At 39.8% G+C, this 19,903-nt stretch overlaps 1 protein-coding gene across 2 annotated transcripts in view; it reads right to left on the bottom strand.

The window, feature by feature from the left end:
* snx29 (sorting nexin 29) overlaps positions 1-19,903 on the bottom strand; it is a 548,890-nt gene that overhangs the window by 181,137 nt on the left and 347,850 nt on the right. For both annotated transcript variants that reach the window (XM_072268842.1, XM_072268844.1), the window contains 2 exons: positions 17,495-17,550; positions 7,538-7,619 (listed from right to left, as the gene is read on the bottom strand). In XM_072268842.1, coding sequence (XP_072124943.1) covers positions 7,538-7,619; positions 17,495-17,550 — 138 coding nt within the window. The remainder of the gene's footprint in view (positions 1-7,537; positions 7,620-17,494; positions 17,551-19,903) is intronic.

Genomic DNA, 19,903 nt, shown 5'->3' with positions numbered 1-19,903 from the left:
GCATCGGCAAGTTTGTGGCGCTGGAAGCTCATGGCAGGGTGAGTTTCTCCCTTCTACCGTCTGCATGAGATGTTGGGGCTATCGGGACCTTGAGACTTTTTTTTTACCGTGCTCATGGTCTGCTCTTATCAAATTATGGTATTGCTTTGCACTGTTGTATGTTATAATTATGTGGTTTTGTCAGTTTTAGTCTTGGTTTGTCCTGTGTTTCTTGTGATATCATTCTGGAGGACCATTGTATCATTTTTTAACGCATGTATTTCTAAATGACAATAAACAAGGACTGAGTGTCCTCATAATCTAACATGAGGAAATGAATTGAAGCAGCAGAGACGTGGTTTTTGAGGAGGATGCAAAGAATATCATGGACGAAACAAATACCTAACAAGGATGTCATGAACAGAGCAAGCACAAAAAGAGAAATAAGGTATGAGATCATGAAAAGGCAACGTGACTTCATTGGACATGTGATTAGGAAAGAGGAGTTAGAGTACACGGAAATTATGGGAAAGATTGAAGGGAAGAAAGCAAGAGGAAGGCAAAGACAAATGATGATGGAGACAGCAGCCAGAGAACTGGAAATGAATACCAATGAATTGATCCACTTGACCCGAAACAGGAGTGTGTGAGCCATGGCAATCAAAACTCAAAATGGGCATGGCACATGATGATGATGATGATGATGATGATGAAAGTTAAGACATAGAGTCATAGAACACTACAGCAAAGAAACAGACCCTTTGGACCATCTAATCCATGCCAAACCAATAATTTTCCTAGTCCTATTGACCTGCATCAGGACCAAAACCTTCCGTACCCATCCTATTCATATACCTATCGAAATTTCTCTTAAATGTAGAAATCAAACTCACATCCACCACTTCCACTGGCAGCTCGATCCTCACTTTTACCACCCTCTGAGTGAAGAGGTTCCTACTCATGCTCCCCTTAAACATTTCACCTTTCACCTTTAACCTATAATTTCTAGTTCTAGTCTCACCCAAACTCAGTGGAAAAAGCCTGCTTGCATTTCAAAGTTCAAAGTAAATTTATTATCAAAGTGCATATATGTCACCATATACAAACCTGAGATTAACTTTTCTTATGGGCATATTCAACAAACCTATGAAATACTAACTATGATAGAATCAATGTAAGACCACCCAACTAGTGTGTTCAACCAGAGTGCATAAGACAACAAACTCTGCAAATACTGAAAGGAGAAATAATCATGATTTGATGGAGACAGACGTGAGAGCACAGCAGAACATCTGGAAAACTTCTGAAATGACCGCTTCGCTGCCGCTGCTACTGTGTGGTAACTGGAATCTCTGGAGCTGAAGGCCCCGAAATCCTCGGCTTTGCGTGTTTCAGCGGCCGGGGAGAGGTCAAAGGCATTCGGCAGAGGATGGCGCTCGGGAGGCTGTATCAGACAGGCTGCTCGGAAGCTCGAAGTTTTCGGACGGATGGACTCAGGGTCGGCTGCTTCCAAGGAATCGGCAAGTTGACGGTGCCTGGAGGTTTATGGCAGGGAGTTTCTCCCTTTTGCTGCCTGCTATCGGGGACTCAGGAGTCTATCGACTCGGGACTTTGAGAACTTTTTTTTTACTGTGCCTATGGTCTGTTCTTTATCAAACTATGGTATTGCTTTGTACTGCTGTAACTATATGTTATAATTATGTGGTTTTGTCAGTGTTAGTCTTTGGTCTGTCCTGTTTTCTGTGATATCACTCCGGAGAAACATTGTATCATTTCTTAATGCATGTATGCATTTCTAAATGACAATAAAAGAGGACTGAGTGTTCTCCTAATCTAATAATCATAAATAAATAAGTAATAAATATCGAGAACATGAGATGAAGTGTCTTTGAAAGTGAGTCCGTTGGTTGCGGGAACACTTCAATGATGGGTCAAGTGAAGTTGAGTGAAGTTATCTGCTTTGGTTCTAGAGCCTTATGGCTGAGGGGTAACTGTTCCTGAACCTGGCTGTGTGAGTCCTGGGGCTATTGTACCTTCTTTCTGATGGCAGCAACATGAGCATATCCTGGGTGGTGGGGGTCACTGATGATGGATGCTGCTTTCCTGCAACAGCATTTTCATATAGCTGTGCTCAATGGTTGGGAGTGCCTTTCCTGTGATGGACTGGGCCGTATCCACTACCTTTTGTAGGATTTTCCGTTCCATGAGCAGTGGTGCTTCCAAACCAGGCTGTGAAGCAGCCAGTCAATATTCCCTTCACTACATGTCTATAGAAGTTTGACAAGAATTTAGATATCATGCCAAATCTCTGCAAACTCCTGAGGAAGTAGAGGCGCTGGCGTGCTTTCTTCATAATTGAACTTACCTGCTGGGCCCATGTCAAGTCCTCCGAAATAATAACACCAAGGAATTTAAAGTTGCTACTCTCTCCACCCTATCTACATCCCACATAATTGTTTATACCTCTGTCAGATATCCCCTCATTCTTCTATGCTCTAAGGAATATAGTCCTAACTCAGTTCACAAGCATTTTCACCAGTTCTTTACCTTTTACACCTAGTAACAATACTGTTCTAAAATTCACCATGTGGGGATTATTTATTATTTTTGTATATGCCAGGATGCAGTGAAGCACTGCTTGTATACCAGATAGACCATACCAAATATATGTACATTGCAAGAGTATAGAGTGTAAAATAATAACACAATGCAGAATATAGTGTTACAGTTACAGAGAAAATACACCACAGTCCTCATTTTAAGCATTGTTAACCCGACTTTAGAGAAATAATCTTTCTTCGAAGACAGTTTCAGACTTGCCCACTGGGATTCTCTTGAGAAAAACAGTTATATGGTTTATGAACAGATTGAAAATGCTTTGTCTACAATTTTCAGTTCAACATCATGAATAACTGGAATATTTTATTTTTCACTAGCAAGGCCTTACTGATAACAAGGGTACTGTAAGATACTGCGAGAAAATTTTGTGAAGATTTTAATGTTACTAGGAATAAAGTTAGATAGTCCCAAATTCAAATAAATTCTTTATACCTGCCATTTTTCACTTGCAATTATATTCATTCTAATTCATTACTATTTGCTTATCAAAATTTCCATTAAGTTTCTTGCGAGACGTAGACATTCACCAAGACAATATGGAAGTCTCTAGATGGTTGCTATACACGAATGCTCCGGATGGCTCGTGATGTGAGTTGGCAACAGCATATGACGAACATTGAGCTCTATAACAACCTACCGATGCTCTCCACTAAACTTGAGGTGAGAAGACTGCAACTAGCGGGGCACTGTCTACGCCACCCCGAGCTACCTGCCAGCCTAGTCATCATATGGGAGCCCAAGCACAGGAGGATGAAACCTGGGCGCCCTCCCAAGACTATGGTCAACACGCTCCTAGAAGACAGCGGCGCGGCTAATGTAGATGAACTGAACACACTGATGAGGGAGAGGGAGAAGTGGAGAGTCCGTCATCGTGCCCAACGCCGGTCCCCCCCTAGTCCTGAGTCGACGTAGTAGTAGTTCTTGCAACTGTTCATGAGCATTAAAAACAGTACTGGAGTCAAATTTCACAAAATAGCAATCATGCATGCTTGAGGTGGCTAGAATGAAAGTAGCAATGCAACAGCTAGACACAAAGTAATGTAGGAGACAAGCTACAAAATTTCTGTGGTCCCACTGACAGAACTGATGAGTGGAGCCTTTGCTTATCAGTACTGAAGCTTTTTGAACTGGACACACAAGGTTGGAGTAGCAGGGCCATTGTTCTGACTTGAAAATAGTGAACAGGGTGTGTAGTAAGCATCACTGGATGACCCAGAGCTTTCAATCATTTGTCCATGAGCTGAACCTTTCCCTTATTAGACACTTGTTTGGACATCCATTTAATATGTGTAATCAATTGTTAATATTGTTTGTTTCAATGTTCACAATATTGAAATTGTGAAAGGATTTATGTTGAAAAATCCTGATCTATATATGGCAGTTATCAATGCATTTAATCAAATGCTACTAATTATAATTCGAATGAATTTCATTTTAATTTAAAACAGCAGCTTTCTACTTAATAATTGCAAGGAGAACAGATCAGCAGAGGTCTGATGTCTGCGACAAGTGTGGCTTGCCTGGCAAGTTGCATTGTTAACCCGTGCTTGCAGTACAGACTGATGCCATGGATATTGTGGCCACTAACTGTCTATGAAGTGGCAATGTCCCATGTTGAGGCAATGGAATGGAAGATCAACAAGTATGTGAAGAAGTGGCTTGGAGTACTGAGCAGCCTCACCAATGTTGCAATCCACAGTAGCCAGACAAAGTTTACCATCCCAGTGCAATCCCTTGTTGAAGAGGTCAAGGTAGCCAAGGTAAGATCATTCTTGATGCTTCGAGACTCGAAAGACCCTGTCATCAAGAACACCTAGCCAGATGTGAGATTAAGCAGGAAGTGGTTAGCCCGCGTAGCAGTTGACGAGGCAGAGTCTAGACTGAAGCACAAGGAGACGGTTGGGGCTATCCAGCTAGGCCGCCAGGGACTTGGATGGACAACCCACAAGTGGTGGTCATCTTCTACAGGTAAGGAGCGCCGTGAGCTTGTAACATAAGAAATACGAGAAGTAGAAGAGGAGAAGAGGTTAGCTAAAACAGCTGGCCTGGCCAAACAAGGGGCTTGGACCTGGTGGGAAAGTGTTGAACAACGACATCTACCTTGGAATGTTCTGTGGCAGATGGAACTGCTCCACATTTCTTTTCTATGCAGAGCAGTGTACGATCTGCTCCCAACACCTGCCAACCTCAGCACCTGGTATGAAGATAAGACAGACAGGTGTGCTGCTTGTGGCGAGAAGGGAACACTTCAACATATTTTGAGCGCATGCAGAGTCAATCTTTCCAACGGCATGTACACTTGGAGACATAACAATGTTCTCAAAGTTGTAACAGAAGCGGTTGAGCAGAGAGTACTGCAGCACAACTTACCTCATGCCCCATGCTGCACAGAACATCGTGTATTATTTGTGAAAGAAGGCTCCAAGTCAAGGGTGTACAGCGCAGGCCCACAATCAAGCATACTTTCTTCAGCTAATGATTGGTGTGTCAAGGCCGACCTGGACAGGAAAGGCAGTTGCCCGGAGCAAATAGCTTTCACCACATTATGTCCAGATATAATCGTATGGTCTGACACCAGTAGAAAAGTGGCTATTGGTGAACTCACAGTCCCCTGGGAAGACAACATCGATGAAGCCCATGAGCGCAAGTTAACCAAGTATGCAGAATTAAGTTCAGACTGCAGAGACAGAGGGTGGAAGGTCTCATGCTATCCATTCGAAGTAGACTGCCGTGGGTTTATTGCGTTCACTTTCCAGAAGTGGCTGCGTGACCTTGGCTTCACTAGAAGGGAAATCAAGTCAACCATCAGGGCTGTAGCTGAGGCAGCAGAGAAAGAATCAGCATGGGTGTGGACCAAGTATGTCCAGAGGGGCAGATAGTCTGACAGTGTATACATATCTTGCAAACCCTTCAGTAGTTGCATAGACACCTGAAGAGCAGACTATCTGTTGGATGGAAGTGACCAACAACTCTGATAGAGGCAGATGCCGAGTTTTTAAGGTCACCAGTGGGAGGTGGTGCTTTAGCACTGCTGGCCCACCACCTCGAGGGAGTCTTGATCATAAGCGGGCCGAAACTCCTGAAGACAGGTGGCAGATCAACTGATGATCCCACTGGTGATAGCACAGGACAGTTAACATCTTAATCCATGTGTATTTTCAATTCAATTCCAATGTTCACAATGTTGAAATTGTGAAAGGAATTATGTTAAAAAATCCTGATCTATATATGGCAGTTATCAATGCATTTAATCAAATGCTACTAATTATAATTTAAATGAATTTCATTTTAATTTAAAACACCAGCTTTCTACTTAATTTTAAATTTTAATTTACATTCTCAAAAAGCTCTTTTTACTTTCTACAGTGGAGGCCAATTCTCTGGATTCTTTCAAGAAAAAGTTAGAAAGAGCTCTTAAAGATAGCAGCGTGAAGGGATATGGGGAGAAGGAAGGAACAGGGTACTGATTGTGGATCATCAGCCATGATCACAGTGAATGGTGGTGCTGGCTCGAAGGGCTGAATGGCCTACTCCTGCACCTATTCTCTATTGTCTATTAATAATTGCAAGGCTGCATCTGGAATATTATAACAATACAGTACAGGAACAAGCCTTCGGCCCACAATGTCTGTGCTAACGACGATGGCCAATTTAGACTATTCCCACCTGCTTAACATGGCCTTTATCCCTCTATCTCCTGCCTGTTCTAATGTCTGTGCAAACTCCTCTTAGACGTTGCTGTTGTATTGGTTTCCACCACTTCCCCTGGCAGTGAGTTCCAGGCACCTATGACAGTGTGTGTGAAAATACTTGCTTCACAAATCTCCTTTAGACATTTCCCTTTCATCTAGTATCAGCTATTTATTGTCTTCACAGAGTTCACACCCGTGTGCCCAAAAACATAGAATTGCGGGAAGACTACTATTTGTCTGAAATTATTCACTGATCCGGACCTTTATGGGAAACAGTAAGAATCACTGGCTCAGTAAGATATTTCTGTTTATCTCTGTGGGTATGAAGAGGAACTTAACCGTTTTAGGGTGCTTGAATTTAAAATCATTTAATCATTTATTGAAAGTCACTTTTTGAGGAAAAAATGTTAAAATTTGCCAAGTGAATTAAATGAACTTTCTAGAAATAATATGTACATAGAAAGACCAGAGAAATTGGACTGAATGAGATAACTCCAACACCAAGCTAAGTGTAACTGTTCTTCACTTTGTCAATATCTCAATAAATCTATTAAAGAGGGCATTTATTTATTTAGACATTTAGATCAATCAGAAGTCACTAGGATAATTCAGGAGTCTGAGCTCTAACTTGTAGCATAACTCAGAGTTTCAAGCTTATTTCCAATTGAGACATGATAAGGGTGGATGAATACAGGTTCTAAATTAAAATGTTTATATGAATTATAGAGCACGGTCATTAGTCAACCATATTCGTTTAAAATTAACCCATATGTCAGATAGGAGTTGGAGAAGCATCATATAGTCAACAGACCTGTAGACAGCTGACAGCTCTATTTGAAGATGAACAAAGACTTGGCAACACACTGGTTCTTGCATTTCCAAATCTTGGATGGTCAGTGGGATCAAGGTTGGGAGAGATGTGAATGTAATGAGGTAATTGCCCATTTTCTGACTTCACAAAGCAATTTTGAGTAATTTTTCTTTCAACCATTTAGTCTAGAGAGTAGATGGACAATTGTGCAACCAGAAACTTAACGAAGCAAATGGCTTTTCTTTAATTCACTGTCATCAAATGAGATGCACTTTCAAAATCTTCAGATTCAGATTGCTATTTTTAAGGAGGAAAAGGATATGAGGAGTATTCTTTCTGGAATTATAAAATGGAGGAATGTGTTGTAGATTTTATAAGCTTGAAAAATAACATATTACATTACATTTTTCTCAGTGCTTGAATCTTTGACTCATACCTGATACACATGAAAAGCATTAGCAGCTCGTCCACGCAGAAACACTGTTGGAATCCAGACATTTATCAGTGCACAGTGAACCCTGGCAGACACAAAGTAATCAACAGTGAATTTCAAGGGAGAGCATTAAATTCACAAAACAAGTTAGAGGCAAAGTGATCAAAGGATGCAGTTCATTTAGTACATTTTAAGAGAATCTCCAGAGGACAGGACAGGAATTTCTATATAAGGAAGCCGACTAGATAAGCCAGCCTCATCAACACTTTCCTCAATTCATTAATAAACTAATTTATGTGTAAAATTTCAAACATGGCACTTCCAGCAAGCTCTGAGAATGTTACACATTATAGAGCTGAAATTAAAACATTCTGTGAAGGCAGACAAACAGCAGAGACTTAAGATATCGCCATTAATGTTCATACTCCTAAAAGGAGGATTGTCATTTTACTTAAATTTAAATGTTGAGATGTAATTAATGAAAGTACATCAAATAGAAGTAAATAAGATGAAGTCCAGAATCTTAACCTCTTATATGGACTATTTGGAATTCATCTGTAATAAATCAGCATGTTTATAGTAGAAACTGATGTCATTTCTCATAACATTTCAATTTAATGCAGCCTTCAGATATTTTGCATTCATGATTTTAAAGTAGAACTATTGCCTGAACTGCCAGGACTACAATTTGTCAGTTCGCTGAAAGCATTTATTGTTTTAAAATATTTTCAACGCAGTACTCCAAGCAAGGAGAATGTCTGAGACTGACATAAAACAAAGCTACTGTAAGAAATATTGGAGTCATCAATAACCTACCAAAATACGGGAAACTGTCCTTCAATCACACCACAGATAGAAATAGGTTTGAAAAGTAGTTACATTTTTAAACATGGAGATTAATCAGCAACAGACATTGCTAATGATTACATGAAGCATCACCATTAGTGAAAATACCCGCACTGAACGGACACTTTTCCTCAAATGCACCTGGATTGTAATTTTAATACAAATTTGGCGTTTTGTCCATGGCTGATTTAAATATCTGTGGTGGTAGTTTGGAGTACTGCACTTCTTAGGACCACAAGTATAGAAAATCCGATAGGAATCCCATCAACACACATAAAAATTGCTGGTGAACGCAGCAGGCCAGGCAAGAGGTACAGTCGACGTTTCAGGCCGAGACCCTTTGTCAGGAATCCTATCAAAGAGTTTTAGCTCTTGTTACCCATTTTTTAAAAGATTTCCATTCAAAAGAAGGAAATGATTACAATGTTAGACAACAAATAGATGGAAATCAGAGACAGGATTATCCATTGGATTTTTTTTACACCTCTGGTCCTAAACAATGCTGAAAGTTACTGCATGGGCCCAAAATGTGCTTCTAAAAGAGAAAAAAAAACCTTTACAAAACAGCTACAACTTGCACCCTCGGTACCAAGTACTGGTGCATGTGGTTTGGGAACATTTTACCTGCTTTTACACTAAAATCAGTAAACAGCTAGAAGAATTCAGAATGAAGGATAGAGAAAGAAAATTGGTGAATCTTATGTTCAATTTAAGGATGCAGTTGGTGAGGTGTCAGAGGTGCAGTGGTAGCTGAAGGTATCAGGCATAGTGGATGAGACTGTGACACAACGTATCAGAGTTAATGCAATGAAACCTATTACATCAAAATTAACCAAACACTTCTGGACTGAAACAACAGATTGTATTAAATGACAAAACGTGAAAGAATTGAATGAGATTAGCAATGGAGGTGGGTGGACTGATGCCATTGTAACACCTGTGTAGTGCTCGTCTTGCGTGACTGGTCACCGCACTCTATGAGAAAATCAAATTACATAGTACAACACTAGGTGCTAACAGGCCATCAGAAGCTATGGATATCGAAAGGAGGCAGTGAATAAAAAACACATACCTCCAGAGGTAAGTTTGTTTATTTAAAAAAAAGCAATATATACAAAATATTTACATGAGCAACAACAATTCAAAATTCCAACTACCTGCCTTAGGTTCCCAATCTCAGATACCAAACAAAAACCAAATTCCTTTTTAGTTGGAATCAGTGAGATTCATTAAAATAACCTTTATTACTCCAATCTTTCTAATCTAGATCTAATGTTATTCCCTATTTAAAGGTTTACCAACTAACATTTGCCTTTTTATTTATCCCTAGTTAGTTAGAAAATAATGGAATTCCTGTTCTTAAGTAGTATGGTTAACTTAAGTTTCAGTTCAGGTCAGCATGTCTACAAATTCAACACCAAATATCAAATTCAGATCCTTTGAATTAAAAATAAACTCATACATCCAACCGTATTAAATCCACTCCGTTCTGAAGCATTCCATTCCTGCGCTAGTTCTTTGATCTTGGGTGGCTCACCCCTTGTTTCTTGGTTCTTAGAATGAAATAGTGGGTCATCAATGGAAAGTCAATTCACAATACTTACACCAAAAAAAAAACCTGACCAAATCCCTTGGTATGTTTTAACAGAACAAATTCCCAGTTACATGGTAGAGATCTTGGACACTCGTCTCTGCTGATCCTGTCTCGCTAAAGCTTATGCTTGTTATAGACGTAGCTCAACAAACCTTTTATCGATATCATCTCTCGTCCAGGGATTTCACCCTGAAGTTTTCAAGTAAGTAAGGTAGAGATGCTCACTACAAATTCCACTTTTAATAGTTTACATCTTTAGTTTCTAATAGTTTGCTGCATTTCTCTCGCTTGTCCGCATCTCCATCAGACACGCCTCATTCTAACATAGATTTCTGCCTAAGTTCTTCCTTTTTTAAAAAAATTCGGGAAACCTCGTTTTCATCCCTCCACAGGTGGAGCATTCTAACATTACTTCTTTGGGTTTAATTAACCTGGGTTGCACCATGAAATTTATGCACTGTATAGAGTTGATGGATCTTTCGAGAAGTTATGGGACACTGTCGGAATCCCATTTTAGAGGAGAGTACTGCAGGTAGCAAAACACTGAAATTTGCTGCAAATCCCTCACTGCATGCAGGCTGACAATGATGAAGATCACAAGTCACAAATCAACAAAGCAAGTGTGAAATAAACAAAATAATCTAATAACATGTGATATTAAACAGCAGCAGAAGCAAGCCTGAACTGAGATGCCATACAATGGGACTCCAATCAAAGTTTCACAACTGAAGAGGTCATAAAGGAACTAGGATGCAACAGCAGAGAGATTGATAATCAGTTAACTGCAAATTAGAACACAAAAAGATATCACCGAAACAAGAATGGCATACTATAAAAGTCATTTGCACCCCACATCATCTCTGAAAACGATATCAAGAAAAAATATCTACCAATTATTAAATATTATACTTCAATCAGTAAAGACAATTTTGGAAATGAAAATTAATTTTTTGATCAAAGGAACAAAAGCCATTTATTAATGAAAAAGTTGTTTTCCCCAACCTATTTGAAAGAAACCTTGTGTTAATCAAGTTCGCAGACGACACCACGGTGGTTGGTCTGATCAGAAGGGATGACGAGACGGCCTACAGGGATGAGGTCCAGCACCTGGCTACATGGTGTGCCGACAACAATCTGGCTCTTAACACCCAGAAGACCAAGGAGATCATTGTGGACTTCAGGCATGCCAGGAGTCACACTCACATCCCCATCTACATCAATGGAACTGTAGTGGAGCGTGTATCAAGCTTCAAATTCCTTGGCGTCCACACTTCCGAGGGTCTCACCTGGTCCCTGAACTCCTCCATCCTGATCAAAAAGGCACAACAGCGCCTTTATTTCCTGTGGAGCTTGAAGAAAGCTCACCTCTGTCCCAGGATACTGACAGACTTTTACCGCTGTACCATTGAAAGCATACTCACCAACTGCGTCTCAGTGTGGTATGGCAATTGTCCCGTATCAGACCGCAAAGCACTCCAGCATGTGGTGAAAACTGCCCAGCGGATTATCGGCACCCAATTGCCCACCATTGAGAACATCTACCATAAACGCTGCCTGGGCAGGGCGAAAAGCATTATCAGGGATGCATCTCACCCTAACCATGGACTTTTTACTCTCCTCTCATCCAGTAGGCGCTACAGGAGCCTCCACTCCTGCACCAGCAGGCACAGGAAGAGCTTCTTCCCTGAGGCTGTGACACTGCTGAACATCTCATCACAGCGCTAAACTGTATTGCACCCATATTGTACTGTCTCAGTACTTTCATATTTGTGTGCTGTAGCACTTTCTTTGTTCGCAGTTATTTTGTAAATAACACTACTCTTTGCACTTCTGGTCAGATGCTAAATGCATTTCATTGGCTTTGTATCTGTACTCGGCACAATGACAATAAAGTTGAATCTAATCTAATCTAATCTAAATTCTTATAGCAGTTTAGCAGAACTGACTTCCTTGCCTTTGCTTTGCAGCGATGCATCAATGAACATATTCAAGTAGATCCTGTCATTACTGACTTCCAATTTTGCTGCTGGACACAGCACTGGGTCCAAGGAAGAAGCATAAACATACTGAGCTAAGAAGGCAGATACAATTGGTATCTTGACCCTTGGCTTCACACCAACCATGGCTTATGCAGAAAACAAGGCCATATTTATTTGAATGAATTTAAGCTAGTTGGAAAAATATGAATGAAGTAACTTTAACATTTAAACATTTAAATAATAATGAAATTAAATTAATTTAAATGTAATTTAAGTTTAGACAGTTAAATGCCCTTCGAATAAGTTTGGTTTTAATTGTTTTAGAACATTTTGAGTATTTAAATGTGTTCCAATTGATTTTAAATATCTTAGTAACAACATATTAAGATATGATCAGGTCAGTTTAGACCTGATCAGCTAAGATCAATATTTAGCCACAATTATTCAACATGAGATAATAAGAATGAGAGAGATGAGAAATCGCAAAAGGTAAATGTGGAAAAATAAACAAGTATCGATGATAATATATGCATTATAGAGAAACTGAAGCTGGAAGATTTGACCAAACTGATAGACCATAAATAATTCAAGTTGAACATGACAAGTTAGAAAAAAAATGCACCAACCTGATTTCAAAGAAATCCAAAAGATTTAAATTGAAAGCCAAAAGTTGAGGAATTTAACTTGACAAGCAAGAAAATTGGCATTAATTACTTAGAGTTACTGCAGTCAGGAAATAATGAGTGAAAACAAAGCTGAGCTACATCACAGACACATCAAATACTAAGCAGGAAAATACTGAAGAAAAGGTGTTGAACTGAAAGCACAAATTCATTCCAACTAGAAAATATAAAGAATATACCAGGGAATAGGGCAGCAATCCTGTACACGCTAATAAAATTTACTGTAACATTTAATGGTGCTTTTTTATTAAGGGAATTCTATGGTGCTATGTTGTGAACAAAAACTTAGCCATCTAAAATGCTCTTTGTGCAGAATTACTCTGAAGACATGTCTAAGGCTACGTCCACACTAGACCAGATAATTTTGAAAATGCCAGTTTCGCGTAAAAACGATAGGCGTCCACACCAAATGTTTTTGAAAATACCTACGTCCACATTAAAATGGGTATTTGGGTGAATCTCCGCCTATTAGCATGCACAGTACACATCTACGGAAAACAAGCAACATGTTTGGTGTGAATCTTGCTGTGAAAGTGCGTGTTTGTGCAGTTACAGACTAGAAAAACTTAAAAGGAAATTGCCAAACGACGGACAGCTGTTGGCTCTCGCGCAGGAGGACTTAAAGCTAAAAAAAGCAAATACTAGAGCGTATGGAGGCAACCACAGGGAGTTCACGGACAGTATGACTTGGCTGACGACGAACACAGAAAAACTGACTGTCTGCATCAGTGTTATTTTGTATTTCCATACAATGTTACATTAGGCTGTTACACATCTATTGTCAGAGAAATACTTGGATAAATAGGTAAACCACCTTCATACAAGCAAGCACAGAAAACAGGGCAAAGTGAGTATACAGGTGTCCACCGCTTTTCCAACGTTCGCTTTATGAAACCTCACTGTTGCGAAAGACCTACATTAGTACCCTGTTTTCGCTAACAGAAGGTGTTTTCACTGTTACGAAAAAAGCAGCACGCGAAAAAAGCAGCGCTCGGAAAAAAATCAGCATGTGATAAAAGGCAGTGTGCGCCCCATGCAGCCGCTCTCCCCCGGATTCGGAACGGCATTCTCGCCGGCATTGCTTTAACACATGCCTGTGAGCAGCCGTTTGCAAGATGAGTTCTATGGTATCAGAAAAGCCTAAAAGAGCTCGTAAGGGTGTTACACTTAGCATAAAACTAGACATAATTAAGCGTTTTGATCATGGTGAACGAAGTAAGGACTAAGTGAGTTTGGCTTGTGGAAGCCGATGAAGATGATGTTGAAGAGGTTTGGGCATCTCATGACCAAGAACTGATATATGAAGAGCTGATGCAATTGGAAGAGGAAAGGATAACAATCGAAACCAAATGAGTAATGATAAAGTACGACTTTAATTTTGAAAGGGTACGTAGGTTTAGGGCATATTTGCAGGATGGTTTGAGTGCTTACAAAGAACTGTATGATAGAAAAATGCGCGAGGCTCAGCAGTCAAGCAAGCCTTCCACATCAGCCACAGCAGACGATGAACCTTGACCTTCAACATTGAGGTGGGCAGTCATAGGGGAAGATGAGCTGCCTGCTCTAATGGAAACAGTCGAGGAGATGACACCCTAGTGTCCCACCACCCCAACACCCAGGCCGTGGACAGATACCGATTCGCAGAGAATGAAGCGGTAGCCGGGAGATACACAGCACATCTTTAAAAAAGCTGAAATAAACATGCTATTAGGTACCGCCCGGCACGTAATTGTTCGCCCAGATCAGAGGTGATTGCCGATTGTGTCGCCTCTAACTTGGGCCGACAATTATGTGCCGGGTGGCACCTAATTAATTAGCTTGTTTATTTTGGCTTTTTTCTTAAAGATGTGCTGTGTGTCTCCCGGCTACCGCTGTACCCTTGCATGCTTCGCGGCAATATATCGGTTCGCTGCCCTGAGAGTGGGGGCCACTGCACCACTTAAACTCCGACAACTCAGCCTAACACACCATCATCAGTGTGCTCGGCAAGCTGACTTACCGATTCCGGTAAGTGATACTACACTGTACATGCATTATTTCTACTTTATATCGGTTGTGTATTTTTACATGTTATTTGGTATGATTTGGCAGCTTCATAGCTTAAAGGTTACTGGAGAGCGCTTGCGCCGTGTTTTTGCCAATAGCGCTTGTGTGAGATTTTCGCTACGGAAGACAGTTCAGGCAATGATTGTGGGAAAGTATTTCTACTTTATATAAGCTGTGTATTTATCGTATCATTCCTGCTTTTACTATATGTTACTGTTATTTTAGGTTTTATGTGTTATTTGGCAGGTTATTTTTGGGTCTGCGAACGCTCACAAAATTTTCCCATATAAATAAATAGTAATTGCTTCTTCGCTTTACGACATTCCGGCTTACGAACCGTCTCATAGGAACACTCTACCTTCGGATGGCGGGGGAAACCTGTACTTATTTATTCAATAAGTTATGGGTCAAAGTATTTGGTGAGTACATTTCTAACTCTTCTAGCTTCAGTCTCGTTGCCGTCTGTTCTGAAATTGTTAGGTTGTGTGAGGGTTGCGTTCAAGAAAACAATGAAATGCCGCACTGGCACCACCATCTGTTCCGGCATGTCATGACAGCATTTTTAGAAATCTCTGGTTACCCCGTCCACACTATTCTGCCCAATCAGCGTTTTCAAATTTACACAGTCTGGAGGGCGTTTTAGAAAAGCTCTGTTTTCGGGGGAGGAAAACACCATTTCAGTGCGGACAGAGGGTCAAGACGAAGAGAAAAAGCTTCGGTTATGGATTTATCTGGTCTAGTGTGGAGGTAGCCTAAGTTATACTGTCAACACTACAAAAGATTCTGCCAGAGACTGTCCTGCCAATCTTCACTTTCCTGCAAGGTATCATTTTCTAAAATGTTAGCTTTCAAACATTTTCTACATGACATGTAAAATAAGCTATTGACTCCTTGCTGAAATATAAAAAATTAGGTAGCAATTACAGTGCACTAGTTCTTACTGTCATAATTTAGTGTATCAGAATTTATGCTCAGGCTAAACAACCGCTCTCATATTCAAAGTCAGTTTACACTTCACAATATAATGATGCTGTTAGCTTAAAAGAACTTGGTTGTGATTGTAGAAAAATTTGCCAAAGATATTCTTCAAAGTGGTTCACTCAGTGCAATGACAATTTTCCACCAACACCAAAAAGTAAGTGAATTTTTATGAATTTAATTTCCTAAGGATGATGACTGCTATTTATGAACGTCATTTTGCTCCTTTCACGTGATTTATTTCATATCGCATTTCTGTGTAATAAATGGAAGATGAAAAAGCAATATTCAAGAAACAAATAAAGTTAAATGCGTCCATTTAACATTGTATTCAAGAGCTCATCAAATTCAGAGGAACACAAGATCCAAAATATTGTTCAATACTGACAAGATCTTGCAGTTGGATAGGTCCTTCCTTTGCTTACTTGCTAATGGAAATGGAACAACCCAATGATGGTCAGCAGGTTGCGGAGGAGTCAGCTACAACAGTAAGGACAGAGGGAGAATGGATTAAATTAAACAATTTGTAGTTAGGAGTTGTGTGTTTGGGAATCAGGCTAAGAGCATCCGGTTAAAGATGGACAGCTTTGAAAGTTGGGCAGGAGGTGGGGTAGGGCAAGAGCAGTAAGGTGGGAATGATGAGAAAAGAGCCCAAGAGAGTTGGTCAAGAACAAAACAAGAGCCATCTACGGTCAGCACAATTCTCCACAGGCAAGGTTTGAAATATCCCCCAAATGGTGGTGTAGAGAGTGTTGCACACCACAGCTGCCATGCACACAGCAGGTCTCTGGTATTAATGTTTCAGGCACATGAAGGAAAACAGTAAATTTTGTGTAATCTAGTCTACAATTTTCTATTACATTTCACGTGTCATTGAACTGAATCAAACAGGCAACAAAACACTACATTGGATGAAATAACTTACAGGAAATATTACAATTATCTGAGTTCAAAAGATGACTTTAGGTCTGTGCTCCACATAGCTGAACACAGGAAAAGAAATGGGGTACAGTTTTATAAAGAACTTTGACGATCAAAACTTTATTATGCAAACGACGAAGTACATGGAATCAATTAGATTCATTATCATCTCAGTTGATAAAAGCATTGCTACTCTGAACCTATGATATATGACAGTTTGGTATTGTTCAACCTTAGTCCATAATCTGAGGTGGCTGACTGAAATTTCCAAAAGCACTGCACAGATCTCAATGGCTAATATTGGTGGACTTGTATTTTGGCTTGTAGTGGCAGAAGGTACAGGACTTCATTATGCACCCTCATAAATGGAAGTCCTGAACTTACTGACAGACTCTAGCAATGGACTCCACAGAGCCTAGCAGTGGAAACAAATTTTTCAAGCTACAGCAGCAAGGCCACGTTCTTCAAGAAATTCCACATATTTTTTTCCTTTCTCTCTAATTTCCTTCATGAATGCTCCATACACAAAGTGAACCCTCAGCAATCAAACATATTCCCTTTATCGTATCCATCCCTCATTTTCTTTTCGCAACTTGAAACTAACTCACCTTTCTAGTTCTGTTATAAGGGTTTTCAACTTGAGACATTTTCTCTTTTCATACATGCTGCCTGACATGCTGAGTGTTTTTCAGCCTTCTTGCTTTTATTTGGAATATTTGTTGTTCAATTCAAGGCAGTGCATTCTCCATTGGCAGGACACCACAATGAATATTATAAATTGTATTTCTATTGACATCCATAATGTTGATTGCTCTATGGTCAAGAAAGAATCTGAACATTTTGTTGAAAAGAACATTTATAATTATTTCCAAGATCAAAAGCCATAAAAATTACATTGTAGGTCAAGACTTACGTTTCAAAATCTGATAAGCTTTGATCCTCAGAGGTTTGACTTAAATCACCAGGTACCTATGAATGAAAAAAAAATCATTTTCAACTTTATTGATGTATACATCACTGGAATGGCCTGTTACGTAGAATCTCAGTATTCGCTTTCTCATGCAAAAATAATTGCTTTGAACATGGTTGCATTAAAATATAATGGCAAGAGACATTTAAGATTTTCTTTTGAATTGCATTACTTGCAAAGATAAAAGTCATTTATCCCTAACATACTAACAAAATAACTTACTGTCGCTGACTCAGGCTATGTCCACACTAGACCGGATCATTTTGAAAACGCCAGTTTCGCGTAAAAACGACAGGCGTCCACGCTAGGTGTTTTTAAAAATACCTCTGTCCACATTAAAATGGATATTTGGGCAAATCTCTTCCTACTGGGCATGCGCAGGACACACAAGAAAACAAGCGAAGAGGAAACGGTATACATGGTGTGCGTTTGTCCAGTTACACACTAGAAAAACTTAAAAGGAAATTGCCAAACGAAAGACTTGGTGTGCGTTTGTCCAGAAACATTTCCCACAGCCATAGTCTCTTCACCAATGAAAGGGACGACAGCTACAACTAAATGCAATAAGGCTTGTTACTGGGCAAAAGTGAAATTTGCTGTTACCTCATTTGTTTGCCTTTACTTTTGCCATGTCTTTGTGTATTATTTTGCTGTATTTAACATGTGCAATAAAATGAGTTACTGGGCAAAAGTGACAATTGCATCTATTGAATGTCTGCACAAGCAATACATTAATAAAGCACCTTGTTAAATGTATAAAACATGTCTGCATCAGTGTTATCTTGTATTTCCATACAATGTTACATTAAGTTGTTACACATCTATTGCCAGATGTTGTTGTGGTGTTGGAGGTTGTGTTCAAGAAAACAATGAAATGCTGCTCTGACACCACCAATTGTTCTGGCATGTCATGACAGCGGTTTTATAAATAGCCGGTTACCCTGTACACACTATTAGGCACTTTCAGATTTATTCACTCTGGAGAGCGTTTCTGAAAAGCTCCGTTTTCAGGGGAGGAAAGTGCTGTTTCAGTGTGGACGAAGGGTCAAAATGAAGAGAAAAAGTTTCGGTTATGGATTTATCTGGTCTAGTGTGGACGTAGCCTCAAATTTAATAGTAACTATAAAATCCTCAAATAAGGGTCCTTAGCCTGATATGTGAACTCTATTTCTGGTTCCCACAAATGCTGGTAGACATGCTGCGTGTTTCAAGCATTTTCTGTTTTTAAGAAAGGTGACTATGATAATTCCAGTGAAACAATATCAGGTAACCCAAATGGATTCTGACCACAGAATCTTTAATGCTGCATTTTACTGATTCCCTGGAGATTTTTAGACCAAAATACTTGTTGTAAGCCCTCTAAAGATATTTATTTGACTGTAGAAAATGTATCTATGCTTGAATTAACTTCTGCAACTAATTAAAAGACTGCATAGAGAGGGGAGGAAGACTGACTTAACTTTTGTTCTTTCTTCAACTTTATCACATCTCCAAAATCAAGCTGGCAAACTCAAAGTTGTCATATGCGCAGGTGTCATGATGAATTTACATGCAATAACATCACAAGCACATTGTCATAGCAGAATTGACAAGAATAATATAAATTAAACAATATACACATTTTTTTTAACCAAAAAAGCAATTAGAACAAATAAAAAGTTGATTTTAATGCAAGGCAATCAAAGTGGTCAAAGTGTTGCTAAACTGCAGTGATAAGGGTTTTGCCAGTTGGTTCAAGACCCAAAGGTTGAAGCTGCAAATATAAGACCATAAAACCAAAAGACATAGGAGCAGGGTTAGGCCATTTGGCCCATCGAGGCTGCTCTGCCATTTTATCATGATTGATCTATTTTCCCTCTTAGCCCCAATTTCCTGCCTTCTCCCTATATCATTTCATGCCCTGACCAATCAAGAATCTATCAACCTCTGCCTTGAATTTACATGTAGACTTGGCCTCCACAGCTGCCTGTGGCAATGACTTCCACAGATGTGCATTTTCTGGCTAAAGAAATTCCTCTTCATCTGTGTTCTAAAATGATGGCCCTCTAATCTTGAATCCAGTGGTGTGGGACTTCAGGTGTATCTCCTGCCCACTGGTAGTTGTGAAAAGATAAATGTCCCAGATGGTGGGGACTTACGATAAACGATGCTGACTTCTTGAGGTAGTACCTCCTGTTGATACTAACAATGGCAGAGGGAGAAAATGTCGTAGTCCTGATGCAGAGTTTCAACTCAAAACATGGACAAATCCTTGCCCCACCTCACGCAAGGTCCTGTCCCCACAGATGCTGCCTGACCCACTAAGTTTTTCCAGTGAATCATTTATTGCTCCAAATTCCAGCATCTGTAGTC

This window comes from Mobula birostris, chromosome 9 (assembly GCF_030028105.1).
Source record: "Mobula birostris isolate sMobBir1 chromosome 9, sMobBir1.hap1, whole genome shotgun sequence".
Lineage (NCBI taxonomy): Eukaryota > Metazoa > Chordata > Chondrichthyes > Myliobatiformes > Myliobatidae > Mobula > Mobula birostris.
Note: the sequence above shows the minus strand (reverse complement) of the source record. Positions and strands in the feature narration are given on the sequence as shown.